The sequence below is a fragment of the Cyclopterus lumpus genome, chromosome 10 (genome assembly GCF_009769545.1).
Source record: "Cyclopterus lumpus isolate fCycLum1 chromosome 10, fCycLum1.pri, whole genome shotgun sequence".
NCBI lineage: Eukaryota > Metazoa > Chordata > Actinopteri > Perciformes > Cyclopteridae > Cyclopterus > Cyclopterus lumpus.
The window spans coordinates 8,353,691-8,380,809 of record NC_046975.1 but is presented as its reverse complement, the minus strand read 5'-3'; the positions used below and the strand labels follow the sequence as shown (position 1 = coordinate 8,380,809).

Sequence of the window (27,119 nt, the reverse complement as noted above, 5' to 3'; positions counted from 1 at the left end):
TAATTACTAGACCTATTCGCTATGTTGAAGGGTGGAAGCTAGCTAGTGACCAGCACTGCTAAAGTCGTCGTTGGTTTAATCTGGACAACAACCGAAGCGTCAAGGCCTTCAAAACCAGCGGAGACTGCAGCCTAAATCACAAATGCCGAACAAAACCCCCTAAACCAGTGTATTGCCGATTTACACATCACTTCTTATGTTTGTAGACTATAAATTAAGCTAACTAGATAATACTGTCATGTGGTGAGCTTTATGAAACACTGTTCGGCGCGTTAAGTTTGGACAGAGCTATTGTCTCATTGTTTCAAGCTAACTGGCTGTTGGCTAAAGTTTGCTAATTTGCTAATGTACAGTACAGACTTGCTTTACGCCCCCCCCACGTGGGAGCGAATAGGCAAACTCCTAATTCACATCAGGAATAGTTGCAGCAGCGCGTTCAATGCAGATTTGGCTGGCGCTAGGACCCAGCAGAGAAGCTGCCTCGAGCCCCCGACCAGCGGGTGGGTAGTGTACCGACTGTATGGAGGCTGACTCACTCACTCACTCACTCATGGGCCTGCATTAAATACCAACAACTCAGTCTCACATGGACGGCGTCAAAAGAGGAATGGAAACCAACGGCACCAAATGTAAGTTTGCTCCCTCAAAGTATTCAGTACTCACAAAAAAAAAGGATTCAGAACTTGTTTGCGTTTCTTCGTGCGGTTTGCAAAGGTGACTTTTATACATGCATGTTTGTCTTGTGTGCTGACTGGTCCTTTCTGCGGATGTCAAAGCGGTATGGAGTGTGTGTCCCACACACACGCACACGCACACACGCACACACACCTGTATGACTGCAGCACCCTGCAGTCATACACATACAGGCTCTCACTGAGGCATATGAGACACTTGCTAGAAAAAGTTAACATCAAGTGAGTTTTTTTTTTTGTCTTAATGTCTGCAATCATTTGCACTGAATTCGTTCTCACGGTCCATTTCTGTTTCTTTCTGTGTGACACTGTGTTTGTCTTTTTCGGCCCTCCTCCTGTTGCACATCTAACACACAATGGTAGTGCACTTTAAACATATAAATAGCGTTGCTTTGTTCTGCTTGGAGAGGCACAGAACCAGGTGGTTTCATCTGAAGTTTGATTGTTTTTATAGGAAGTGAAGCTCGCTCATCCTGAGTCAAGGCAAATATCTGGATGTGGAGATGAGATATTTGGAGATTAAGTGGTCATGGCTGTCATTGTTTGATATTGGACACCCCCAGCATGACTTCATGACTTGGAGTGCACCAGTGTTTTGTGTTGTATAGCAAGAAATACACCATGTGTTTCCACCCTGTGTGTGTGTGTTTTTCACACACACACACACACACACACCCCCTGCACAGCATTTTTCCACATTGTAACTAAAAACAAATACACTTGCCCCCCCTCCCTGTGTGCTGTGTTGCAAGGTTAGAGGTAACAGGGCAAGGGGACCCGACTCAGCGTTTCAAATTCTAAGTTAGGGTTTCAGTTTGTCGTGTGTATCTCTCAACACAAACACACACACACACACACACACACACACACACACACATGCACATATACAAACACACAGGATTTTTTGCTCGACTGCCTTTCTATCTGAGCTTTGTGTTTGTGTAAACACCACAGGAGAAAGCACACGGTGGTGACTGGGGATCCCTGGGGAGCACACTACTGTTTACATGGTCTTTGAATCCCCGGATTGGCTTCTGCTCAATCACTTTTCCTTGAATTGTCCTAAATAAAGACTACAAGTGTTACAATTCTCCCAAATGATTGTTCAGTGTATGAATGTATATAAATGAGTCATTGACCCATTGTCGATGTAACAATATTGGTTAGCGCAGCTTTTAATTAATCAGTTAAGACAGTTGTCTCAATGTTTTGTTTTAGTTTTTTTTTTTCAAAGCTTGCTGTGTGGAGTTCCATACATTCACAATTGAAGCTTGGTGAGGTTGATGAGAGGCAGGTTGGAGCTTGAGTAGTTGGAGCTTCTTGACAGGAACTATCCAGGCCAGCTGGAGCATCAGTGTAATAAAAGTTTTGTGTCCACGGTCGCCTCGGCAGAGCACCAGGTGGGTGTGAGAGGGGAGAGGCCGTCCCCACAGAGATGCATTGCAGTGGTGGGATTGTCTGTGATGTAGCCCAGCAGTTATGATGAATCGTGGCTATTGTCAGGTTATTTCAGAGCATATGGAAGAACTTGTGGACTCCCCCACAATGATGCATGTAAATATAAAACTGCTCACGCAAGCACAAGTCTGCTGTGTGTGCATGCGATCCCTATACTCCATCCATATCGTTCCTCTAATGAGATGGTTTGCTGCGCATATCCACATTCCACTGAGAAAGCTATGAAAAGAGAACGCCTATAGGAATATGTATCCCCTCTCACATTTGTAACAATTCATTTTTTCATGATACAAATCTAAGTTGTGGAGAATGTGTTTGAGAGTAAACAGGGATTTGAATTGTTAAAAGTTTAATTAAAACTTGGTGTCAGTGGTTCCAGGTTACCAGGGTCAATGAGCACAATTAAAAAGCAGTCTGCTGTCGTCATCCAGCCAGTGGTCAGTGACCTCACTGCGTGGGCATCTATGTCACTCATTACTATGTATGCCAGAATCTGCATTTGTACATGGCAAAAGCAGAGTCTGTAGCTAATGTAACTAAAATATAATGCTATCAAATGCTCATTTGGAAACAACCGCCACAACAATAGAAGCTCTTCCTGTGGTTCAGTTTGATTTCATTGCTGTACTTTGAGTTAATTACAGATTGTTTGTGCTTCAATGTTCACCTTCATTTAAATATCCAAATGACATCTTTTGATTGGACTGTTTAAATAGCTGTCTGTGGATTCCTTGGCTCCGCTCGACTGTTGTATTGCTGTTTCCAGTGGAGCTCTGCTGTGTTATTTTAACCAATTGAAACACCAGCTATAATAATAAGGAGATATAGAGGGAATCTCCCTTCCGTGTACGTTTTTTAATTATACATGGAAGGTTCAAAAGTTTTGTTTGCCCTATCAGACTTTATCAAGGTGTTTGTTCCCCTTGCAATTAGTGTGCAGACATGCCGACGCTCAAACATACATTATATTACATAGAGTATGATATGCCCCATCATGCATGAGCTGTAAATCATGGTTGATTGTGGACCAGCCCTATAACAAGTGGAATTCCCCTCTTTAACCCTTCGGTGATGAGGAGATCAGTGTGTGTGTGTGTGTGTGTGTGTGTGTGTGTGTGTGTGTGTGTGTGTGTGTGTGAGAGAGAGAGAGAGAGAGAGAGAGAGAGAGAGAGAGAGAGAGAGAGAGAGAGAGAGAGAGAGAGAGAGAGAGAGAGAGAGAGAGAGAGAGAGAGAGAGAGAGAGAGAGAGAGAGAGAGAGAGAGAGAGAGAGAGAGAGAGAGAGAGAGAGAGAGAGAGAGAGAGAGAGAGAGAGAGAGAGAGAGAGAGAGAGAGAGAGAGAGAGAGAGAGAGAGAGAGAGAGAGAGAGAGAGAGAGAGAGAGAGAGAGAGAGAGAGAGAGAGAGAGAGAGAGAGAGAGAGAGAGAGAGCAATGGTCATTCTCTGCACAGCTGTTTATATAGGGTTTCCATGGAGATATGCTGCACAACATTACAGCAGGCGACTATAGAGTGTATGTCACTTATAAATATGGTGTTTTCTCCTGTTGCATAGGGTGAAAAGTGACCTGGGGGTGTGTGCGTACAGGTACAAGCAAGATACTCAGGGAAATTTGGCAGAGAGTTAGTTAGCGTAAGAGTTACTTTACCTGTTGTCAGTTCGGTTTACTATATGTTACTTACAGCCATAATTTAGCACTGAAATATGATTCATATACAGATATATTATTGTAATTTATTTTGGCCTCAGGGATGCATTCAGCTTCGCAGTTCCAACATTACAGTGCACGGATAGAAGAACCAAATGAGAAGTCGTCTTCTAGCAGCCGATGGTGAGGCGAAAGGATTTCTAATTATTGTCTTGTCCGCTCTCCTTACGGCAAAGTAAAAAATAATCAAATCAAAAAAAAAATTTAAATTCTGAGATGATAATCACAAAACAGGGGAACATGTTTTCTCAAGTGAATACATTACATTTTCGTAAAATTCAGTCAACAGCAAGAAGACACTGAGAGTGTGTCCTATTTTTCTGGTGAACAACTGAAGGCCCCGCTCTGGTCAGAATCCCATTAACACAAAGAAATCCCAAATGGAGACAAAGCGGATCCTTTTTCCCCTGTGTGTGTGTGTGTGTGTGTGTGTGTGTGTGTGTGTGTGTGTGTTTGTGTGCATGTGTGCATGTTAACCTTGTCTGTGCAACATCAGTAAAGCAGTGCTTCCACTTGCCGATTACCATCTTTCTCAGTGTGTGAATACTTTTGTGTGAGGGAGACATAGCATTGTGGTGATCTCATAGGACTCGGGGCAGATCTGGGATCTGAATAATACTGACTGCACTGTGAGGCCTTTGTCTGGCAGCAGGCTGAGTCAAGCCCTCTGTGCCATCTCAGACCTGAATAAATCAGGGAGCAGAAGATGAAGAAACGAGAAGGAGGGGAAGGAGGTTGAGCAGACAGACATCCCCTACATAATGGTCAGCTCTGTGACCTTTGACCTTTGACCTGAGTCCATATTGAGAAATACCCAGATGCAACTGTGGCCACTGCTACTGTTGAATGACTTCTACCCATCTGTCCACTTTCTATACCTGCATTTATTTCTGTGGAGATTAGCCTATCCCATAATGCATTGGTAAAAGACAGGGCAATCCCCTTCTGATTTGTACATGATCACAGTGTGAAAACAAAACCCACATTTAATGATACAATAGATTTGATAGTATAGGGGTGAGTAAAGGACTGCAGGAGGGATGGATCTGACATTAATGTGTTAAGGATGGATCACTGTAATGCAACGAATAACAATGTGTCAGGTGGTTATGCGCTGTAAGAGATTCCTCATATTATTTTTTTTCGTGTCACACTATACGCAATGGACACTTTTCTGTTGCACACATCCTTGTTCGCGGTGCCCCACGTCTGTCAGATTTCACCATTATTGAGCTAATAACATGTAATCTGGTCCCAGGTTAAAGCCTAGTAAGATAACGCAAGAGCACTGTGAATAAACATAGTGGGTGTTGTGGGAAAATTGCCAGTATTGCTTCACTAACCTGACCTGTAAACTCGGGCCCTTGACTGTGTGTGTGTGTGTGTGTGTGTGTGTGTGAGAACATCAAAAGCTTCTGTGCTCCACTGCTGCCCTTCAAAAGCCAGATAATGCTTAAACAGGTGAGTGGGAGTGCACAAACCCATAATTCTCCCCCTCCATCGCCATGGAGACGCCCCAGCCGCTGAAGAGGCCTAATGGCTTTGAGTCTTGTTCTCTCTCTGTGACGAGCTCATTAGAGAGAGTGGGGATGCACATTCAAGCTAGAAATGTGTTGTAGGCATTGAATACACATGTACACAACCCAGCCCCCCCCCCCTCTCATTTAAATGATGTCTGCAAATATTTGCAAAAGGTAGGGTGAATTGAAGCTTTAGCTTGCTTCACTTTAGGGAGACTTAAATGAGATGTAATCCTGGAAGTAATTTTGCTGTGGAATGCGTGCTCTAAATGCTTTAGGTTTTTCCCAATTTAAGATTATGAAGTGGCGTTTTCAAGTCAGCAATCAGCTGGTACATTGACTTACAGTCAGTCTGTAAGGTAATGTACCAGCCAACTCTTTCTGAAGTAAAAGAAACAACTAGGATTGAACACTGCCCCACGTGTCAACAAAGAAATCCAAAGGGCCCATTTCCCTGGAATGTTTCCATCTCTAGTGTATTTATTGTATTTGTGCGTTAAACTGGGATGTTATTCCTGCTGTGTTTTATGATAACCCGGAGCATCTTCCCGTGCACCATTTAAAAACAGTGGGGAGAACATGTTTTTCCCCCTTCTCCCCTTAATTTGTACACCTTTACGACTCCTCCAAACCAAATAAGTGTTTACACATGCTCACCTCACCTGCTGCTCCACTTCAGCTGGTTTTGCATTGTGCGTTTTGGTATGTATCTTTATCATTGTTTGTTTGTCTAAAAATGTCCACCCACATGATGAATGTACACGTCAAAGCCATGAGAAAGGAATGCTCTCTCTAGGGGGCTACCTGCAGGGGTGAAACGAAGGTTTGTCATAATGGCCCATTCAAAAGCTCCATTATATTGTCATCCTTTTTGAAATACAGTTGTAGAAGCCTTGTTCAATTCTATCTGGCCTAGGATCTAGACAGTGCACTGAGAATGGGGTCACCAGAGACGGTACAGTAAAAGGGGGAGCGGGTCAGCTGACAGGAACAGGAAACAGAAGGCCGGAGGTGATACGTGATGTCATCAGAGGAGGGAGGAAGTCCATCTCTATAGGGAGCTTGTGGGGCATCCCCATGCTGTTGGTCAGCCCATTAAGCGATGTAGGACAGGAAACGTGTTTTGTTGGCATTGTGCGGAATAAGATCCAAATCGCTCTCTAAGGGCCTTCGTATAACTTGCTAGCAAACAGCCGCCTATTTACACATCCAGCAGATACAGAACAACATCAGACCTCATTTGGAGCGGTCCACTTGATGATAGCGACTTTAAGAAATCCACCCCATTCAGAAGCGTGAACTCAAATTGAATTCACCTCAAATCCTTCCCGAGATGACGAATGCACTGGCCAAACAGTAGCAAAAAGACAGCTTAAGTCACATCTCACCGATGAACCAGAGCTGTCTCTGTTTACCTGTCGTGGGCTCCGGTGATATCGGCTCGCGAATGCCCAGACTTGTTTTGTGCCGGGGAGAGGAGAAGCGTCAGACTTGGGAAATGCCTGGAATCTGAGGAGTAGAGTGCGAGGAGGTTTCATCGTGATGGGGCACAGGCCGGTGGGAGATGACACTGTTGGCACGGCTCTTAATGTAATTAAAAAAAACCTCAAGCACATCTGGTCATCTGGCTTACCTCACCTTTGTTTAGCATGTGATGTCTCCACACGCCTCTGTGATTTATGTAGAGCTTACGTACGGGATAAGACATGTCACATCAATTCTTTCTTTTATTTGTCTTTGTCTTTTATTTGTTCAGCTTCTTTTTCTTCTTCTTCTTTTTTTTTCTTCAAAGACGCACGTCCCAAGCTTTGATGCCTGAGTTGGATGGTGGTATGTAGATAACCTTCACATGCCGTGAAGATAACATTCGATCCGTGCTATCTCTGAACTGAAATGCCTCTGTGACTCACTTAACATGAGACACGGTTCGGCTCTTTCTCACACAAAAAAAACAAAACTTTTTCATTTCCTTTCAAAAGTTGCTGGGTCATATTGTTCAGCCGGCCTGAAGAAATACTCCCACACTGTGTGTTTGTGTGTGTGTGTGTGTGTGTGTTGTGTGTGTGTGTGTGTGTGTGTGTGTGTGTGTGTGTGTGTGTGTGTGTGTGTGTGTGTGTGTGTGTGTGTGTGTGTGTGTGTGTGTGTGTGTGTGTGTGTGTGTGTGTGTGTGTGTGTGTGTGTGTGTGTGTGTGTGTGTCTGTGGACACCTCCAAGTCCTCAACCTGCAGGTCTCTTTCATGTCAGATCAGGTTGGGAAGAGGCTGTATATCCAACATGTCCAAAGACAATAAGGAAGGGGAGACTTCCAAGAAAAGCCCAGGAGTTTTCATGAGATACTGATCTCTCGTGGAGTCGCAGATGGTACAGTCGTTTTGGGTTCCTCACAGCGGCTTTGTCCAGCAGGCCTCACCCCCTTTTGTGCTTGTAACAATGTTTTATGTTGTGGACTTGATCATTGCAACTCACTGATCTGGAAAACGCATCAATTTTTCCAGATCAATATTCCGCCGTGTTTTAGCAGTTACCCGAATATGTCTGTCCTTACACGCATCACTTTTACGCCAACGTGCGAGGTTGCGCCCAGTCATCAAGTGAAGAAATGGGGATGTTTCTCACAACGTGGTGTGCTTTCCCGTCCCTCCTCCTCTGGCATCCGTGGTCTTGCAGTGTGAGTTCACAGCTTTACTAAAGAGGTCACAGGTCACATTTAGTCACAGTGAGGAAGGGTTTGTCAGGCCATAACCAAGTCTAGCACGGTGTGGCTGGGGCATTAGTCACAGCAAAGTTTGGAAATGCTAGAAATGCCTCAGGGAATGTTTCTGGCCTGTGCGTCAAATTAGACGGTCAAGGGCACTTCCTGTCTGCACTATTAAGCAATTACTTATCTATTTTTCGACACGGACATCCTTGGAATTTTATGTTCATCATTCATTGTCTAGTGGTATTTCTGCAGTGTCACTCATCGGGATCACCGTTAACTCTATTGGCATCTTTTTGTTATCACTGTCTCTTTTGCTACACATTTTTGAAGGTTCTGTGACAGTGGGGTTTCTAACCTTAACAACTTGTTGCCAGGGACCACATTTCTTTAATCTGATTTAAATCAAAATCCTCCTCGTCGGACAAGGTCTAAGCTTGTGTTGACAACATTTATCATTTGGGAATGTTTGCTGTCAAATGGAGGAGGAAAAGGGTTTATGTTAATCTATAAATATTGTATTGAACGAAAGTATTGTTTTGGAATAAGTACAGTAATTAAAACAGAAATGTCCTGTTCACCATAACGATATGAGAGTGGCATTGATATTCTCACCCAAAATGTATTATTTTAAATAAAGAGTGTTCAATAGGCAAAAGCAAAAAAGGGGTCCAACTGGGATTCAACGGGTGGTTTTGTTATGTTACATCTTCTGTATTAATCTGACACAGTGTTGTGCACCAGGCAGCCCGTCAGCCAGCTGACACTGTTTTCTTTCGACAGCTGATGCTCAATGAAAGCCTCTACTTAGCAGTGTGGTTTTGTCTGTGCGTGTGGGGTCCTGCATCGCTGTGCCTATGGGTGTGTACCTGTCTGCGTGGGCTCACAGGGTTGTTTGTGCAGCGTTGGTGCCCTTGTGATTCAAGGCAGCGTGTTGCATCGTGTTGGGGCACATGAGTCCGCCTCGAGGCAACAAATCAACCCTGTGTAACTCCGAAAAGTCTGAACTTACCTCCGCTCCAGAGCCTTTACTCAGCCTCCCCTGTGACCTTATGCACGTTCATATCACTATCGAGGTTACCACTTGCAGCATCAGCTTCACTGTGAACATTTTCCTGGTATCTTCATGAGAAAGTAACCTTGTTAAAGATGCTCTGACGTCGAGTAGAAGTACAATGCCTCGCTGTGTCTGGCATGTGTTCACGGGCATCATCTGGATGGCAGCCTTTATTGTGCAACTAGTTAAAGGTTAATAATGTATTGAGGGAAAGAATAAAGAATGCGGGTTAGCCATTAGTCGACATGTGTGTGTTTACACAGCAAGCCTTTCCCAGGTGCTACACGATCCACAGGATTACAGCGGAGGGGGCTTTACTTATACACACACACACACACACAGAGCACCCAGAAAAATAAAGACAAGACAAGAGGGGAGGGGAGGCAGAGTGGGAGGGAGGTATAGGGAGATAACAGATCAGAGGGAGGAAGGGAGAGGTCAAAGAAGTGTGAATTCAGCAGTAGGCAGGCTTCTGCTCACCTCCAACACAAAGACTTCACAGGACCAAGCACACGGAGAGGTTTCCACTCCGGAATATCTCCTACACGCCGGTTTGTCTTCTTCGATAGCCTTGGAGAATGGTGGGACTCTCATCCACTGCTGTCGAGGGTGAGTGTTGAAGGGGAGCCTTCGCAGCTCGTCAGGACATTCACACAGCAGGTATCTGAAGCAAAAGGATTTGTGGAAGATATGTGAATATCACGGAAGCATTGCGAGGACAGGCGCATTGAAGGTGTTTTAAACATGAGACTGAATGCGAGGAGGCATCAGGCGATGTTTGCCTTTTTAAGCCATCGTGCCAGCTGAATTCCAGGAAAGTCAGTGGTGTATTGAATTGTTGAGAAAGCAGCAGCTTGCCACTCAGATGTAGCCTCTTGAGACTCTTTGCGGGATGCAAATTCTTGTGTGATAAGCTGGAATGTCTGTGAAACAGAGTTGCTGCCCAATGAGTGGATTTTGTCTCTTTAGTTGTTTCAACATACTGTGAAGTTATTTGTGTGCAAGTGCGACAAGATAAGTCAGCTCGGCATGCAGAAAGCCCTCGGCATTAAGAAAAGGGGCGAAGAACAAACCTGTGCACCCGATTGAGGTCACATTATTCTTCATATCAGGGTTTGTGGACGTGTTGGCGCAGGTGCTCAACTCGCTGACATTACTCCCCCCCCCCCCCCCCCCTTCTCCCTCCTTCTCCCTCCATCAGATTGTACAGAAGGTCGGCTAACGCAAGCCTCTCCTTAAAGGTCTGAGCCGGCGCTGTTAAACAAACTTCTGTCTCGGCCTCACGACATTTGCACACTGACACAAAGACATTTTTGCGGAGTCTTGCACTATTAACAAGGTGAGGAATGTGCCCGGTGTTTCACGGGCAATTGTCAGACAAGTGTGAGGCTGTAAATGTTTGCACTTGGAACGGTCCTCCACTTCCCTTGCATGGTGCACTGCCTGCACCCACCGTGTGTGTTGTTTCAAATGTCATTACGCTTTCTCTGACGGATGGATGAAGTAAAGTAATGCGCTTGTAGCTGCAAATATTCCTACTCCACCCGAAAGCATGAACCCGTTTTCATGTAGCGTTATCATCTTATTCAAGCTTGTGTGTAGTTTCCCTCAGGTGCTAAGCCCCCCAATCTGTTTTATCTGACTTCTAAAGACATCAAAGACACACACACACACACACACACACAGAGTTGCAGCAGAGATTTAAAGGATCATGTGATGTTTTAGATGTGCGAGAACTCTTGTGAGTAGTGTGGTGTCGATTATCAAGGCCAGGTTGAGGATTGAAGGGTGGTCTTATGGGCTTCACAAGTCAAATATTACGCAGTAATTCCTCTTCGCTCATTCTGGCACAAGCCAAATAGGACTGTAATCGTCAGATTGGATAATAAGCTTTTTAGAGCACTAGTCCAAGTGAAACGGGGAAATAGCTTCATGAGTGTTGTGACCTACTTCACGCCAACTCCTTGAAAGCAACACCTCAATTTCTGAGTTAAAGTTGATTTAATGCTGACTGGTGTACATTTCAGTTTCTCTCTGCCGTGAATGAGTCATGCTATGGATAAGGTTCTTCCACTGGGTCAGGGGAAGCCCAGCGGTGCACTACAGCCAGATTCTAAACAGCTGGAGCCTCTGGCAGAGAGACAACACTCGCCAGGCCAAAACATCCCACTCTCATGTGTTTCCTCTCCGTCCCCCGACCCCCACCTCCTTATTTCCCTTGGGTGAATCGGATCTTAATGAGGAAACATTCCATGTCCCCTCGCATTAATGAAATCCTCATGCCCACTTCTCTGAGTGCGAGCGGGCCTTTGCAACAATAGGAGGAAACTGCGTTAGTAAAGAGTTGGTGGAAGAGGACGCAGGCGAACACACACACACACACACACACACACCTAGTGTGGCGTGTTTACGCTTGACTGTAACCTTGGCAGAGCACTGTGAAGCCCATAGGAAGACCCACCTCAGGAAAGTATGTCTGTCTTTAGGGATGGGAGCAGTCTGAAATGTAGAACTAGCATCAGTTACGAACTCGTCCGTCTTCCAGATTATCAAGACCTCTACTTGTCAGTGGTGATTACCTACAATATTCAACATTCTGCCTAAACTAATTCATATGCTGCTTGAACTGGCTTATTCACACAACTTGTTGACAGGTGCACCAAAGTTCACCTTTTTAACACGCCCCACTAAATACACAGCATGCGTGCGTGTGTGTGTGTGTGTGTGTGTGTGTGTGCGTGTATTTTGTGTTTGTTTACGTGTTGCCATATGACCGCCCGCCGAACAAAAGACTTTTCTGGCTCAGCAGCCGTCCCGTGGATGACCCCGGCAAGATGCACGGTTCAGCAGGTCTAATGCAGCCGGACTGTGAAAATGTGGCTCGGGGGGGTGAGGGTGAGATAAAGTAAAGGTGGGGGCGGGGGGGGGCAGGGGCAGACAAGTGTGCCAGCAGTGACTCAGCCAGTCGTCAGGTTTTTTTTGTTTTTTTTCTTTTCTTTCTTTTTTTCAGGATTCTAGAGGAAAGGAAGTGTGCGTTAGGATACGACAATGCAGAGAGAAAGAATAGGAAATAAGCTGTGAAGGCCGTACAAAGAAGGGAGAAACATTTGCTTGTGTCTGCCAGTCAGATAGAGGAGGAAGCCACACACACACACACACACACACACACACATACATCAGCAGCAGGTTGCAGACCTGTTCCCAGGGCATCTAGTAGCCGAGGGGAGTGGGACGGTTTATTTAACTTCTGTTCTGAAAACAGGGAGTGGACCAGATTAACATGCGATGTGGATCATATATTCCTATATGTCGAGTCCTCAAAGTGTTGCAAAACCTGGAGATCCCCAGGAAGAATGCATATCGCAGGAGGTCGGCCTGCCTGAGGCAGCTTGAGCTTGTGTGAGGCTTGGACTTTAAATCTCTCCACTAATAGATAAAGATCAGGAGTTTCTGCTTGCTGCTGCATTTGGCCTGCTCTGGGCTTTGTTTCTTCTTGTCAGAATCTCATGTTTCTGCCAACATCTGTACAATCTTTGCAGGGCACCTAATTTACCTTCGTATCATTTGAGATCGACAGTTGATTGAAGTTTGGGGATTGGGCCAAATCAGCCTGAGCAGCAACATTTCAGAGCTGCTGCAGAAAGACAACACTGGGTTTCTTTGCTCCTCGCGCAGGATGTTTGTTCTTATTCTGTGTAAGATTAGTTATTTTGGGTAGCTTCACTTCCCATTCTTTCTTTCTGGGTTAATGAGCAATTAGCAAACCTGTTTCCTGTCACAACCGCCTTCTGCTCTTGTTTCGTCTGGCTTGTGAGCGAGCGAGCCGGAGAGGAGGGAGACCGTGTGATAAGGTGTCCCATTGATATCGCCAAAGTGACAGAAAATGAAAGAAAGACACAGAGAAAGCAAAGCAGACAGGGGCTCTGGGACATACACTCCTTTGGTTTGTTTAGACATGTCCGTCTGACCTTTGCCCTCTACTGATGAATTGAAGCCGTGAACCCCCCCCCACCCCCCACCCCCCCACTGACCTATGCCCTGCTCTGTGCAGCGATGGAGGTGTTGGTGAGTGAGCTCGGCGTCCTGCTGAAGATGCTGGACCAGGAGAGCCTCAGCTCCTCCACGGAGGAGAAGAAGACCTCCGTGTGGAACCTCCTGCAGCAGATACAGCCATCAGGTTAGTGAGGAGGAGGAAAGATGATGTAAGATTCGTGTTCAAAGCTCCGGGTCCCGTGGCCGCAGGAAATTCAGGATTCGAGTTAAAGTTTAACAATATTTAATGGCAAAGATAATACTCATGTAGCGTTCACGATCGTGGGGCCAGAAAGGAGGAACTCTCCACAGACGGAGTGCAGCTCTCAAGGAGCCACAGACCGGGGCTGTCTCGAGTCTCCAGACCAGTAGAACCATGTCCCCAGAACAAATGCTCGGCTATTAGTATGGTCATGCAAATGAATTCACACCTAAAGGTTAGTTCCATTGGTCAGTTCAAAGGATGCCGCAGTTCTACTCGCTACGCCAATTAGTAAACAGGCGAGGTCAAAGCTCACTCTTCCGGTCAAGGACAGGAAGTTCCCCTTCACAATAAAACCCTATTATCCTGCCTTCCGAATAAAAGCAACACATTAGGTTTCAATCGGCATCCATTTTAACTATTGTCTAAACAATAAAACATTCATTCATTCTCATGCATCATAGTTAATCATTACATTTGTCATTAAAACAGAATAATAAAACAGTGATCCTCTCTTATGTTTCATAATACATTCCTCCAGAATATTCCTCATAATATCCCAAATTAATTATCATATCTTTCTTTATGTATTAATTTAAAACATAAACTTCTTTTATCTACATGTGCAAATATATATAAAATCCACTACAACTTAACAATGACTTCTGTCACTTTATTTCCATTTTCTTGTTTTGTATGGCTTTTATGTAGAGGGGCTTTACAGTGTGCAATACAAAAATCTCTCTTTCCTTGGCTCCAGTTTCAGGAACAGACTACATCTACATGAACTCATCAGTGTACAGAAATGGCACCAGCTTCGTAGAGTCCCTTTTTGAGACATTTGGTGAGTTCGGGCTCCCACCCGTAGCTGTAAAATGTTCCTTGATCCATATAAATGAGCTACAAATATCCTGTTCTCTTTATGTATAAGTATACAAGTATAAATGTTGTCTCTTATAGACTGCGAGCTTGGAGACCTAAAGGAGGTTACAGATGATCTGAAAGAAGACGAGAAGACACAGACTGACGCTTTAAAACAGGCAAGTTGCCCAGAGTCACTTCCTAACTCACCCCTTTCCAGAAATATCATATTACATATGGCACAGCGTGTGTGGGATGTATGCCGTTTTGCTGTCCTTCCTTTCAGCTCTCACCTTCCAAATCCAACTTTGCAGAGGACTAATACAGCTCTTCATGACTTGTGACGTGAAAGCAAAGAGAATCGACAGATTGTATTCCATGTTGTGGGGGTTTCCCGTGCACACATGCTCATCAGTCTGCAAGCTGTTGGAAGAGTTGCGATAAAGGGGCCCGCCCAGAGCCCATGTGTCTAATTTATGGATATCATTTTGAGGGTTTTACTCTGTATGTCTTTGATGATGTCATGGTTATGAGGGAAATTTGAGAGTTGTGTTTGTGCGTTTCCCTCAGCAGAACTGTGCAGACTCGCCAGCCCCGAGCTCAGCAGACTTTCCTCCCCCTCTGCCCACAACACCTCCTCCTGAGGACTATTACGAGGAGGCAGTGCCCCTCAGTCCTGGCAAGTTGCCCGAGTACATCATCACACGAGGTCAGCATCTTCCCGCCTCAGTGTCATTTAGCTGTAACAACCTCCAAGTCTGTAATTACAAAGCACAATTTACATTAAAGAGCACGATGGAACATAAGGAGTAATTAGGGATTTCCTTTCCCTTTCATTTTCAGTCAGGCCGAGCCCACCCAACTCTATCGAGGATGGGTATGAAGATGCCGAAAACAACTACCCCACTACCTCCATAAACACGCACCGCAAAAACTCATGTGAGTTGAGAACAGTGTAATAATATTACAGGATAGAACCTGCCTTTTTTTTTTAACAACGAATAACGTACTTTATCTTCTCTGTCGATGCCCTAGCAGACAACGACTCTGATGCTCTGAGCAGTTCCTACGAGTCCTACGAGGAGGACGAGGAAGAGAGGAGCCCTGGCGTCCGACTCACTCATCAGTGGCCCTCGGATGAGAGCTCCATGCCTCCTGCCAGGGACTGTCGCATCTGTGCCTTCCTGCTGCGCAAGAAACGCTTTGGCCAGTGGGCGAAACAGCTCACGGTTATACGGGAGAACAGACTACAGGTGAGATGCTGAACATTCAACCAAATTCTAAGGAAAGCACTTCATTTTGTCTTCTCTTCTTTAACTGACAGTATCCTACGTGTCCTCCTTTCTGCAGTGCTATAAGAGTTCTAAGGACACAAACCCCTATGTGGACCTGCTCCTGCCCCAATGCGCCGTGGTGTATGCACCCAAAGACAGCAAGAGGAAGCACCATGAACTCCGTTTCACCCTACCCAATGGAGATGCACTGGTGCTGGCTGTGCAAAGCAAGGAGCAGGCCCACAGATGGCTTGGGGTGAGCTACACTTTGAAATGACATGTTTGCATGCAGGGACATGGACTCGCAACGCAGCCATCAATCTTGTCGAAAAAAATGCTTGAAGCGGCTTTGACGAAGGAAGCGTACTAGAGCGACACATGTAAAATACCCCCCAACCCACAGGTCGTTAGAGAGGTGAGCGGTCAGAGCGCCGGGCCTGAGGACTCTGGGTCTCCAATAATTCCAAGAAAAATTGAACTTGACAAGGTAAGTGCATCAGGAGAGGATGTTTGTGTTGGAACAGTCCTGTCGTTTCTTTTGTGTGTTTTTTTTACCTTCGAGACTTAACTCATCTTTACAGCTGAGGTGACGAAAAGTTGATGGCATGCAGAAATGGTGTTGTCACTATCAATCTTTCCTAAACAATTGCTTGGCGAGAGGCAGTTAACAGTAATACCTGTGTTTGGCTTGCAGAACAAAGAGGATACATGCGGTGTAATTGGGTGTTAAGGCAGCAATGATAGGAGGTGGTGGTGAGTCAGTGTTGGAGCTGGCACATCATCTTTAAAACGGACTAACCTGTCAGAACGTAAACTGCTAAATGAAGGAATGAAAACACATGTTGAAGAGAAAGGAGCCATTATAGAGTTGTTAGGAGAAAGAGGCTGAGGATAAGTCTGTTTGTCTAATTACCCCATTATGTGAAATAATCCGCATGTAAGCTTGATAACACATTCCCTCAATTATAGTTATTTAGCTTTTAATTCAGACAAGTTAGCTGTAGTTTGATCCTGGCAGACGGACAGATCCACTGTTGAAAGTCTGAACTTGTGTTTGTGTGCTTCTTCCTCAGAGGCTATCGGCAGAGAGGAACACATCGGACTCGGACAGTGTGGGTGTGTCGACTGTTGAGAACTGCCGAGAGAATGGTGAGACGGGGGACAGCCTCGAATCAACACAGCAGCATGCAAAAAACAAATAGGACTTCCTTTTTTTTCTTTTTTTATTTGCTTTTCCTCTCTGTCATCAGAAAGTGAGTTCGTCCAGTTGTCATCACGTAACTTACCTCCCGGATGTGCAGTGAAATGTTTTGTTGCACATCTTAAATGAATAACAGTTTCCACATGCCAAAGACACATTGTGACAAAAAGCAACTGTTTCCTCTACGGATGCAGGCAAGGTGAAACGGGGGGCTTTTGCTGCGGGCCGTAAAATCACACGTATCATCAGCTTCTCCAAGAAGAAGCCCCCTCGGCCGGGAGATCCCCGGACTTCCTACACCAACCCTCGACAAGGTCCGACCCCAGCCCCTTTATCCTGCGGTCTCTCGACCTCTTAAATCTCCAGGCGCATCATTTTTCCTCCTCCTTCGCTTATATTCCCTCCTCGCCATGCAGGCTACGTGTCGGTACTGGTGAATCAGGTGTGGGGGGAGCAGTGGTGCTGTGTGAGCCGAGGCTCCCTGCACTTCTACCACGACAAAGGAGACGCTCGGACCTTCCTGCCTTCACTCCCTCTCCACGGCTGCGAGGTGGTCCCGGGGCTGGGACCCAAACATCCCTTTGCCTTCCGAATCCTACGGAACAGCGCGCCGCTGGCTGCTCTGGAGGTGAAATACTGAGAATGGGTTGCCTATTCTAAAGCAACACTAATCAGTATTACTATTTTAACAAGAGATCGAAATGGATCGCGTGCGATTTAGATGTGACCTGCTGTCTCTTTTTAGGCCAGCAGCTCTGAGGAACTCGGGAGGTGGCTCGGCGTCCTCTTGGCAGAGACGGGCTGCGCTACTGATCCAGAGTCCCTGCATTACGACTACGTCGACGTGGAAACCATCGCTAACATCCGCGACGCTGCGCGCCATTCCTTCCTGTGAGTGTGGGGGGGGGGGGGGGGAGTCAAGGTCACGTAGACGAGGTCAAAGCAAGGCCACTGATCAATGCTATGAAGCAGGTTTCATTTCTCCTCCTTGTCTGGTCCTAGGTGGGCCACGTCCTCCAGCAGTACCTGCACTGACTCCAGAACGTACGATGAGGTCCCTAATGAGGACATGCAGGTGGGACGCATGTGCTCACACCGTATGCGTTATGCCTTTTTTATACGTTGATGCGACAAGAGTAGAAGCTGCGTGTCTGTGTGTGTGTTTGTGTGTGTGTGTGCGTGTGTGTGTGTGTGTGCAGCTGTTGGGGACTGTCACTGTCTGAATATGACACGAGCAGACAGACAGTGCTCTGTTACATGCCTATCAATGACAGCTTTTTGTAGGCCAGAGAAAAAGCAGTGTAGAAGAGAAGACAAAAAAAGAGACCAAGCGATCATACTGGTGACAGGAAGGCGAGAGGTCATGGCAGTTTTACAGCCTGTAAACTCCTTTCTTAACCCCACTGACGTGCACTTAAACACATGCCTCTCAGCACCCAGAGCCACACACATCTCACACCTCAGACGTCTCAAACAAGACATTTGAAGATCAGTCTATCGCTTGGACCAATATACACACTTTGCTTTCTTTTTTTCCCCTCTGTCCTCATCCTTCTTTGTGCATCCTCCCACATCTGCCATGTCCCCTCTAACCCCTCTCTACTCCACCCAGTCAGGGGAGAGCCGGCAGCAGTCTGGGAATCAAGGGAAACGGCGCTCAAGTTTCTCCAGCAGCGACTCTGACAGAACCAAGCCTTCAGTCTCCCTCAAACGAACGGGCTCAAGTAAGTGTGTGAAGCTGGTTTACCAACGTATCTTTGCCATCCCCTCTGATGCTGAGCCTATTCTCATGCGATATACTGATGGATTGATCACATTATTTATTTATGCAGTGGAAACTAGGATTGCCCTTTTTTGAGTGATGACAAGGGCAAGATTAAAACACTCACAATCAACTGGTGTTTCAAGGATGGAGTTAAACTGTGGGAAACATATTGTGTGCCAAGCGCAGAGGTATTCTGAAGGTTATTCCATTTGTAAGTAACAGAGAAACTAAAAGCCTATTTCCACTGGGATGGTCTTCATTCTACAGATTTCTTAAAGCAGCATGTGGGGTGGAAATAATCGTGATACTTCAGAAGGTTATTGAGATAGTTCTGCATTTTAGAATCAGGAGACAGTGTTTCTCATTTCTGATGACTTAAGTGATGATTTGTTTGCCAATACCTGTGAGGCACGTCAATGATCCGTACTGCATCGAAGGCACAATCAGAGCTTCACATATATATTCACAATATCATGCACAACCAACCAGACAGCTGAGATTTATATACAGTACAGTCGGGCCAAATATTTGTAGAAGTATCTTTTCAGCGTCACGCCCTCCTCTGTTTTCCATCTGTCTCTCTCAAGACTAAAATACATAAAGAATAATTGGATCAGCCTGTTACCCTTCAAGGGATTTGAGAAAAATACAGATGGCACCTCCTATAGTTGTGTGTCACACAAAAGTTTGATTGCAAAGCTCTACTTCTGCTGTAGCTTACACTCTTCATACAATCCTTTCAGTGGTGTACCAATACACAGTCATAAAATGTGAGCTTTCATGTGGCTCAATATTTCCCTTCTTCCTCTCTCCTCCCGATCATCTTCTCACTTTTCATCCATAATCTCTTGAAAAAAAGACGAGCTGAGCGTCCCGAGTAGAGGAACGTGATATCGCCGCTGTTTCACCGTGACGTTCTGACACATCAAAGAGCCAGCGCGCTCGCCGTGGCTGAGAGCTTCAGGATGTAACCTGAGATTTATTGGACAGTCACATTAGATCCGCTGTCTTGCCTCCTGACCTCTCCCTCGGCAGGAGTGTGTGTGTTTATCTTTTATTCGTGCATCGTATATGGGTTTCCTCATATCATTTGTTGTCTGAATTATGAAAGAAGGGTAAAAGGTTGTGTGCTACGCCTTCCTGCGGGTTGTAGAAGTGGCGTCATGCTCCTCACGCGAGGAGTGGGACATTCCTGAGGACAGACGGCAAGATGACTGTAAGATGTTTTGTCTCCGTCCCATGACCCCTGCATATTTAACCTCTGCTCACCTTTGCCCTCTTCTGACAACTCCACCCAGACGCCAACCAATATGGAAGGTATGGGAAAACGCGAGCGGAGGAGGATGCCAAGCGCTACTCGAACGAGAAAGAGGAGCTGGAAAGAGAGAGGGACGGGATACGAAATACACTTGTGACCCTCCGGAAGGAGAAGAGGGAGCTGAAGGAGGAGCTGAAGACGGCTTCTGGTAAGGAGACACAGAGCGAAGCAGACAGACGGCAATATCCGGAAAGTGAAAATGATCAGCATAGCCAGAACCATGTACCTTGAATAACGATCATGGGGATTAACTTCCTAAACTAAAGTATTAGTTAGAAAAGTCCTATTTTGCCAGCTTGATGGTTGAGTATTTGTCTGCTCATTAATTAAGAAGGTTTGAACATGAAGTGCACATTGTGTATTGCTGCTCTGTGTGTGACCCTGCACTCTGACCTCAATTATTAGAGGGCCGTGTGAGGAGACAGCATCCCCACAGGGATGAATAAAACATCTAATTGCTTTTATTATTAAAACCCAAAACATGGTTCTGAGAAATTCCTTCTAAATAGGATGTATTTCCTTTAGGGTCACAGAGTACGCCGCCAGTGGTAGAGTAAAAGTAGCTTACCAGATTGCAAACGCACTCCATTTCAAGTGCTCATTAGGCATCACGGGGTAGCATGGAAGCATATTAGTGGATTATCTTTCACTGCTTTTGTTTAGTTTAATCTATAACAATATATCACAATTTATAAAGTCATCACAGGTTGTTTTTTATGTAAAGTTTCCATTTGAGTAGCAAGAGAGTAAAATGTACAATAATCTTTCTGAAAAAGTCCAATAAAAGCATTGAGTACTGAAAGTCTCCGTATCTGGTGTGTTTCTGTGGAGCAGAGAGGAGGAAGTTCTCCCTGAACAAGCGCGTGTCCCAGCTGGAGGACGACTGTCGAGCTAAAGAGGCGCAGCGGGTGGACCTGGAGCTCCGGCTGACTCGGGTCCAAGAAAACCTCACGATAAGTCTGGCCGGTGGAGCACTGGGTGCACCTTCTGAGGCAAAACCCCCGGTGAAGGTGCGTTTGTTGCTCGACGTGGAAAGACGCACCGATGCACGGATGTCCACGCACGGCCGCCCTCAGACACGTTGCTATTCTACTTCTCTCCCTTTTTGTGTAGGCCTCCAGCAAAAAGACGCAGAATATCTACAGCGAGTCTTTGCCAGTGAACTGCGCGGCAGAGATGCGTCGGAGACCTCTCTCTGTTTACGCTTCTTCGGGAACGGTCATGCAGAAGGCAAAGGTAACCCTGGCAGACACTTCCGGAAACAGTTCCTCCGTCTGTCACTACGGGCACATCCCTCAGGCTTTAGCCATTCAGCCATAACCTAAATTATGAATGAATTCATATTAATTTGTATTTTATTTGTTCTAAAAATAATTGATAAGAAACACAATGAAGCACTGATAGCTGGATAGTCTAACTTATTGCTCCAGTTATGAAAGATATTTGTAATTATTGATTACAAATATTAATATATAATGTTTTGGGCAGAGGGGGATTGGGATGCTTGCATGTACGTTTCACCTGCAATAATTTCAAATGAATTTCTTGGAATAATATTTCCACCGTGTTATTAAATCACCTACGTATGATCCACCCTTCACAGGAATGGGAGTCAAAGAAAAAGACCTAAGAGCAGCATCATGGAGAGGACTGGAGAAAGAAGGAGTGGATGTCTGACTATTGTCACCAAGGAAAACATCACATCACTACACTACACTTCCCAGACCACAGCCTTCTAAACTGAGGAAGAAAAACTGTAATGAACTACATCAGCCACTAGGTGGAGGTACAGCCCACTGAATATTTACTCTTCTGTCATCCTAAAAGGACTTTGGCTCACGTGAGGAAGGACTGCTCACTGCCTGGAGCCAAGTGCTCCCGTTGTCTCTGGTGACATTTATTCAAACGTGGCAAACAGGAAAGAGCACATAGTTTGTGCCAGAAAGACACAAGAAAGATGTTTTTTTTGAAAAGCACATTGCATGTTGTTGAAATGGAAAGGCAACCAGGGGGTTACATTACATGTAATGTAATGTACATGTCGTACAGGGGATTGCGTTCTCACGCGGCGTTGTGTACGGTGAAATGTTTAATTGTTAAGGTGCCGTGTGAGAAATGTGACGCGTTTGGGGAAATAAGTGGATGGAGGTAGTTTAAGCCACAATGTGCCTTTTTATATAGTATGTTTGTTTTTCTTCTGCCTGTACAGAGTGAGAAATGACTACTGTTATTATGTTTTATACTTTTATACGTTCGTTTCTCCTCATTAGTCATACCTGTCGGAGGTATTCAGTTATGTGCCATGGAGTGTGGCATCATTGTGTAAGCACTTATTAGCCTCTCCTCTCAGGTTGAAGCTGTGCTACACTGCAAAAAACAAAAAACATCTGCTGTATAATCCTACATCCACTTGACTCTTTTTGGAACACGTAAAAAATAAATACTCCCACTCGAGATTGAGTGTCTAACAAAGTGGAGCTATTCTGCGACACAAACCAACCTTATTCTGTCATTTTGATCAACTCTTCTGCCGTACCTGTGGTTGACTTGTGCACTTTACTGTTCTCCTACCTGGATAAGGGAATAATAAACGTGTCTTATTCTCACACAGGTGATCTTTAATCAAGTGTTACATTACAGACCTACTTAGCATTCTCCGTCACTGACTTCATACTTTAATTTCACATGATATGCGGTAAATATAGTAAATATAGAGTGTGTGGTTTCATACAAACAATGTATGACAGCCAACACAAGGAAAAGGAAAACACACATCTACAGCAGCTACGTGATGAAGGCAATTAAATGCAGGTCAGGCAGCCTATTGTTTACAACTTAAATCATTCTCATTTGTTCTGTGGAACTGTAATTCAATAGATGGATACAGGCTTTCTACATGTTAAAATGTGAGAAGCCGTCCATTCATACATGATTAATTATAGGTTTCAAAACAGAGAAGAATTTCTGGTTCCTAACTCAACTGCTTGTCATCACCTTGGCGCCCTGTCTGCGGGACAAAGAGGTTGTATTTCGGTGATTACGAAAAGCTTTAATGAACAGTTTAAATCCAGGCAGTAGCAACTGGTATTGGGTCTCAAATGAGGAGGTATAGCAGCTTTGGGAAATGAACGGCGCTCAGAGAAAGAGATAGTAAAGCCAGTAGAGGATATTTACGAAGAGGAAGGCCGTGGGGAACACGGTGCGAGCGCGGCGGTCAATGTCGTGCGGGTTTTCCACAGTGAAGACGGAGGCCACGCGACGTGACGCATCCTTCACTGAAGACAGGCCGCAGCCCTGTCCTGACACCTTCTCCAGGGCTCCGGCATTGTTCCTGGTGTCGTTGCTGGCCGACTGCTCCGCGGGTTCCTCCGCGGTGGAGCCGATCTCCACAGACCGGCTCGGTTGGATGGATCTGACCATGGGGATGGAGGCGTTCCCATTGGCTTCATTGAACTCCCTCTGAAGCTCCTGGTAGACAAACGGATCACAATGTGTTTTTTTTTAATCATCTAACATGTTTTCAAATGAGTTCCCATGGCATTTGAATGTGTGAATGTTGACGTTTCCCTCACCCTGTGTAGGTCCTCGATGGTGTGGTGCTGCATGGTATAGAAGTGGGCGCAGGCGTACTCCACCAGTGCACCAAAGATGAAGGTGAAGCAGATCCCCAGGTACACATCTATGGCCTTGATGAAGCAGTTGGCATTGGGCAGGGAAGTACGGGCGCCCATCATCAGTGTGGTCATCGTCAGGACTGTTGTTACTCCTGGAAAATACAGTGGTGTTGGTTTCATAAAGTAAGATGGTGATGGACCCTCTAATAGTCGCTCTTTATATTGACGTCAAATTTTTTCTATAAAATTAAAATGCTGTACACACAAAATGTGTCTTATTTGAGCTTTTACCCCTAAATAAATCCAATTTGAGTGCGTTCTTTTAATTATTTTCTTGTTAGTATTTAGAGAATGCTAAATGGTTTTAAGCTATACTTATACAATTCATCGTGTATCGTTTTTTGAGGATTTTGTTTAAATTAGATCGTTTCTCTCCGCTTTGTGCTTACCTGTCTGACCATGTTATGTCTGTGCATCCATCCGTATGTTATAGTGTCGTAAATAAGGCCATCCAGCGAATCAATATTTTAATTACTTCATGTTAGTAATTCAAATAGATGCTCTCAAATACCAACATCATAATACTTTAATCTACAGTGTATGACCGTGAGGGATTTGGTACTGACCGATGCAGGTCCTCGCTGGAACCGAGGACTGGCTGATCCAGAAAGAGACCCAGGAGAGAACCACCAGCAGGATGGAAGGAACATACGTCTCCAAGATGAAGAACAGCACGTTCCTACGCAGTGCGAAATGCAACACCAGCTTGGGGTATTGTCCTGCAGGAAGAGATTTCAAAGGTGATGTATTGGATGTGTTCATAGCTCGGCATGCGAGGGTGGATTCTGGGAGTTGAGGTATCCTACCTGTCTCGTACACAGCCTCCGACACTGATGTGTAGTAGCTCTCTACGCTGTACTGAGCCAGCCGCAGAATGTCCAGACCCTTCACTGAATCATTCCCCCGGGTCCAGTAGAACACCACATCCTGCAGGTTGTAGCCCCCTTACCACACACACACACACACACACACACACACACACACACACACACGCACACACACACACACATACACACACACACACACACACACACACACATACACACATACACACATACACACACACACACACATACACACACACACACACACACTAATTAAGGTTGGAGGAATCTGACCTGCTAATGTTACTTTTGTCTCTTAAGCTTGATACTCACTATGATGATGATGATGATGGAAATGGTGATGAGTAGGATGACATGATGGTGATGAATGTCCACACTCGATGGAGCTCACAGGTACTCACAGCTCTCCAGCTGCAGGGTGCACACCTGTCTGTCCATGGGGTACTTGGTCAGGTCCATGTTGCAGGCGATCGTAGCCGTGATGCTGTTGTGTAATCACAGCAAGATCATGAAAAACAAGCGTGCGGCCGGACCGTTCATAACTAGTGAACATCAATCAGCCGAACAAAGACGAGATTAATTGCATATATGTGCTGACTTGTTGCAATTCAAAGAAAAGTGGGGATATATTACTCACTGCAGGATATCATAGTGTTCTATGTATGTGTATAGTTCTAGCAAAACATGCTAAATACATAATAAAAGTAACGTGGCAGCTTTCTGAGTGACAAACACAAACTTGGATCTATTTAGATAATCGTCTTCATAAAATCAGAGTCCTAGTCCTAATGTTAAACAGGGAACATCCTGCATAACACTGCACTTTCTGTCCTCAACAAAGCCTTCCGGTCATAATAGAGTTATGCAATATTGGGATATCGGACTGTGGCCATAGGGGACTCCAGGGGAATCTTCCCTAACACAGGCTGAATAGTTTGAAGGCCATGAAAAACACAGAAATTCAGTGGTATTCCGTTAAATTATATGACTAGTGATGAGTGCATTTCTTTTAGTCCAACCCAAGGCGAATTCATGCCTGATTATCACAACAATCTTAAATACGGCAAGGAATTTAAAGAACAACTTTTTTTTCTCTTTTCTGTTAGAGCCACCCTTTAATTTCCTCCTCCTCCGGTTCAATATCCTCAGCACAAAGATTACGTGCACGAGTATCAAACGTTGGTGAATGCTCGATCAATAAACGTACCGCAGGGCATAGAGCACAGTCCCGTTGCTGAAAATGCGTATGAGGCGGTTTTCCACCGTGACGTCATGCAGGAAGGAGCGCTTGGAGTCGGGGATGAAGGTGTCGGGGATCCACAGCAGCGACACGAGGCGGCCGTCCACGCTGACGCTCTCGTTTCCAGGGAACACCAGGCGCGAGTCCCGCCAGCGCTGGCGGAGGAAGATGGTTGCGGTGTAGTCCTAAAATGTCGATGGAAAGAAGATTGTTTTTTTTTTCTTTTTCTTTTTTTTTGCATTTATTATTTTCTTTCATCACACATTCAGTCACCCGCTGACACAAACACACAGGCAGAAGAACGGAGTACCATGTTGATCTCCGAGATGGCATCAATGCTGGCGATGTCGAGACTCATTCCAATTTCCACAGGGCCCTCTATCAAAGACAGAGACGCAGGGAGGTTTGGACAAGAAGAACAGAACACGCAGAACAGATGTGCATCCACGCAAACTAAATGAAACACTCCGTGGTCCGGCTCACGCCTACCGTTGAAGTTGGGCCTCAGGTAGCGGTTGTATCCTTTCATCAGCTTCTGAATCGTGGGCTGCAGCTGAGAGTCGTTCCATTCTCCCCAGTGGTTGTTAGAATACACACAAACACTGACGGAAAACAAAGAGGGAACCATAACATTTGTAGCCGAAATGAAAATGAGCTGAAAATGAAAATATCAATGCGTTCTCAACCCTGTGCATGTTTGGTGTTTTTTTTTTCTTCTCCCCCTCAGGCCTCTCACCTCTGTGTGAAGGTCAGGCAGAGGGTCAGCAGCATGTGCAGCTGGACAGACATTGTGGATCGGCGAGCAGAGGTCAGCAGCTGTGCTCGGGTGTTGTGACAAACAAACAAACAAACAAACACAGGTGAACGCATAAGAACCCATCACATCACGCATGTCGGGGGATGGCACCGTCTCACCATGGGGGGGCAGCACCTCACCGAACGTGCTCCCAAACCACAGGGGAAATATAGCAGTACAGCAGACGTCCATTCTCACCCTTTGTTGTGGAGCCTCTTCCCTGCACTTGGGCTTGTGAAAAGGCGGTGTGGAAAAAAACAAACACGTATTGACCTCTCTCTCCCCCCCCCCCCCCACCCCCCCACCTTCCCCCGTTACATGAATTCATTAGTATAGCTGCTTATAGAAAAGAGAAAGAGATAAAGGTAGAATCTAGATCAGGCATGTGTAAGCCTACCTGTTAACGAGCTTGTGTGTGTGTGTTATAGTCTGTCATCTGCTGATTTATGGGGCTCATGATTTATTCACAAAGGCCCCCCCCCCTCCCCCCCTTATAACGAATCCCGTCTCTCTTAAATCATCAACTTCCCCATTATCTCGCCGTTACCCCTCTTACAGATAATTCTCACTGTCAGTGATAGATTTCAGCCCTGCTAGTCTTACTTTCATGTAATAATCAAAACCTTTCACTCATGTGTTTGTTTTTTTCCAGACATTCCCATTTTGTTTCCCAGAACCTCAGCACTGAAAATGCTATGTATTATTTACACCGCGCTGCCATTGTGAATGATGCTCCGATGTTTGCGTTTCTAATGGAAGTTAAGTAGCCACAGAATGTCATT

The 27,119-nt window shown here is 45.4% G+C and overlaps 2 protein-coding genes across 6 annotated transcripts; one reads left to right on the top strand and one right to left on the bottom strand.

Moving 5' to 3' along the window:
- Window positions 1-534: 534 nt before the first annotated feature.
- afap1l1a (actin filament associated protein 1-like 1a) lies at window positions 535-22,388 on the top strand. 5 transcript variants are annotated; one of them, XM_034544013.1, is made up of 19 exons: window positions 535-629; window positions 13,181-13,306; window positions 14,124-14,207; window positions 14,324-14,403; window positions 14,798-14,933; window positions 15,068-15,163; window positions 15,260-15,477; window positions 15,575-15,754; window positions 15,902-15,985; window positions 16,572-16,647; window positions 16,894-17,013; window positions 17,116-17,327; window positions 17,445-17,590; window positions 17,702-17,774; window positions 18,312-18,423; window positions 19,763-19,930; window positions 20,617-20,792; window positions 20,896-21,018; window positions 21,386-22,388. In XM_034544013.1, exons 1-19 carry the CDS (start codon window positions 587-589, stop codon window positions 21,410-21,412), a joined length of 2,280 nt encoding a protein of 759 aa, XP_034399904.1. In that variant the 5' UTR covers window positions 535-586; the 3' UTR covers window positions 21,413-22,388. The 5 variants fall into 5 exon arrangements, with proteins under 5 accessions (XP_034399904.1, XP_034399903.1, XP_034399902.1 ...); XM_034544012.1 differs by having other exon boundaries at window positions 550-629; window positions 14,795-14,933; window positions 15,263-15,477; XM_034544011.1 differs by having other exon boundaries at window positions 550-629; window positions 14,795-14,933.
- Window positions 22,389-22,746: 358 nt separating this feature from the next.
- On the bottom strand, window positions 22,747-26,379 carry gabrp (gamma-aminobutyric acid type A receptor subunit pi). Its single transcript, XM_034543470.1, has 9 exons — window positions 26,278-26,379; window positions 26,031-26,143; window positions 25,852-25,919; window positions 25,509-25,726; window positions 24,703-24,785; window positions 24,263-24,400; window positions 24,023-24,175; window positions 23,355-23,548; window positions 22,747-23,250 (listed from the first exon to the last, which is right to left on the bottom strand). The coding sequence occupies exons 1-9, from the start codon at window positions 26,328-26,330 to the stop codon at window positions 22,918-22,920; spliced, it is 1,353 nt and encodes a 450-aa protein (XP_034399361.1). The 5' UTR covers window positions 26,331-26,379; the 3' UTR covers window positions 22,747-22,917.
- Between the last annotated feature and the right edge of the window lie 740 nt (window positions 26,380-27,119).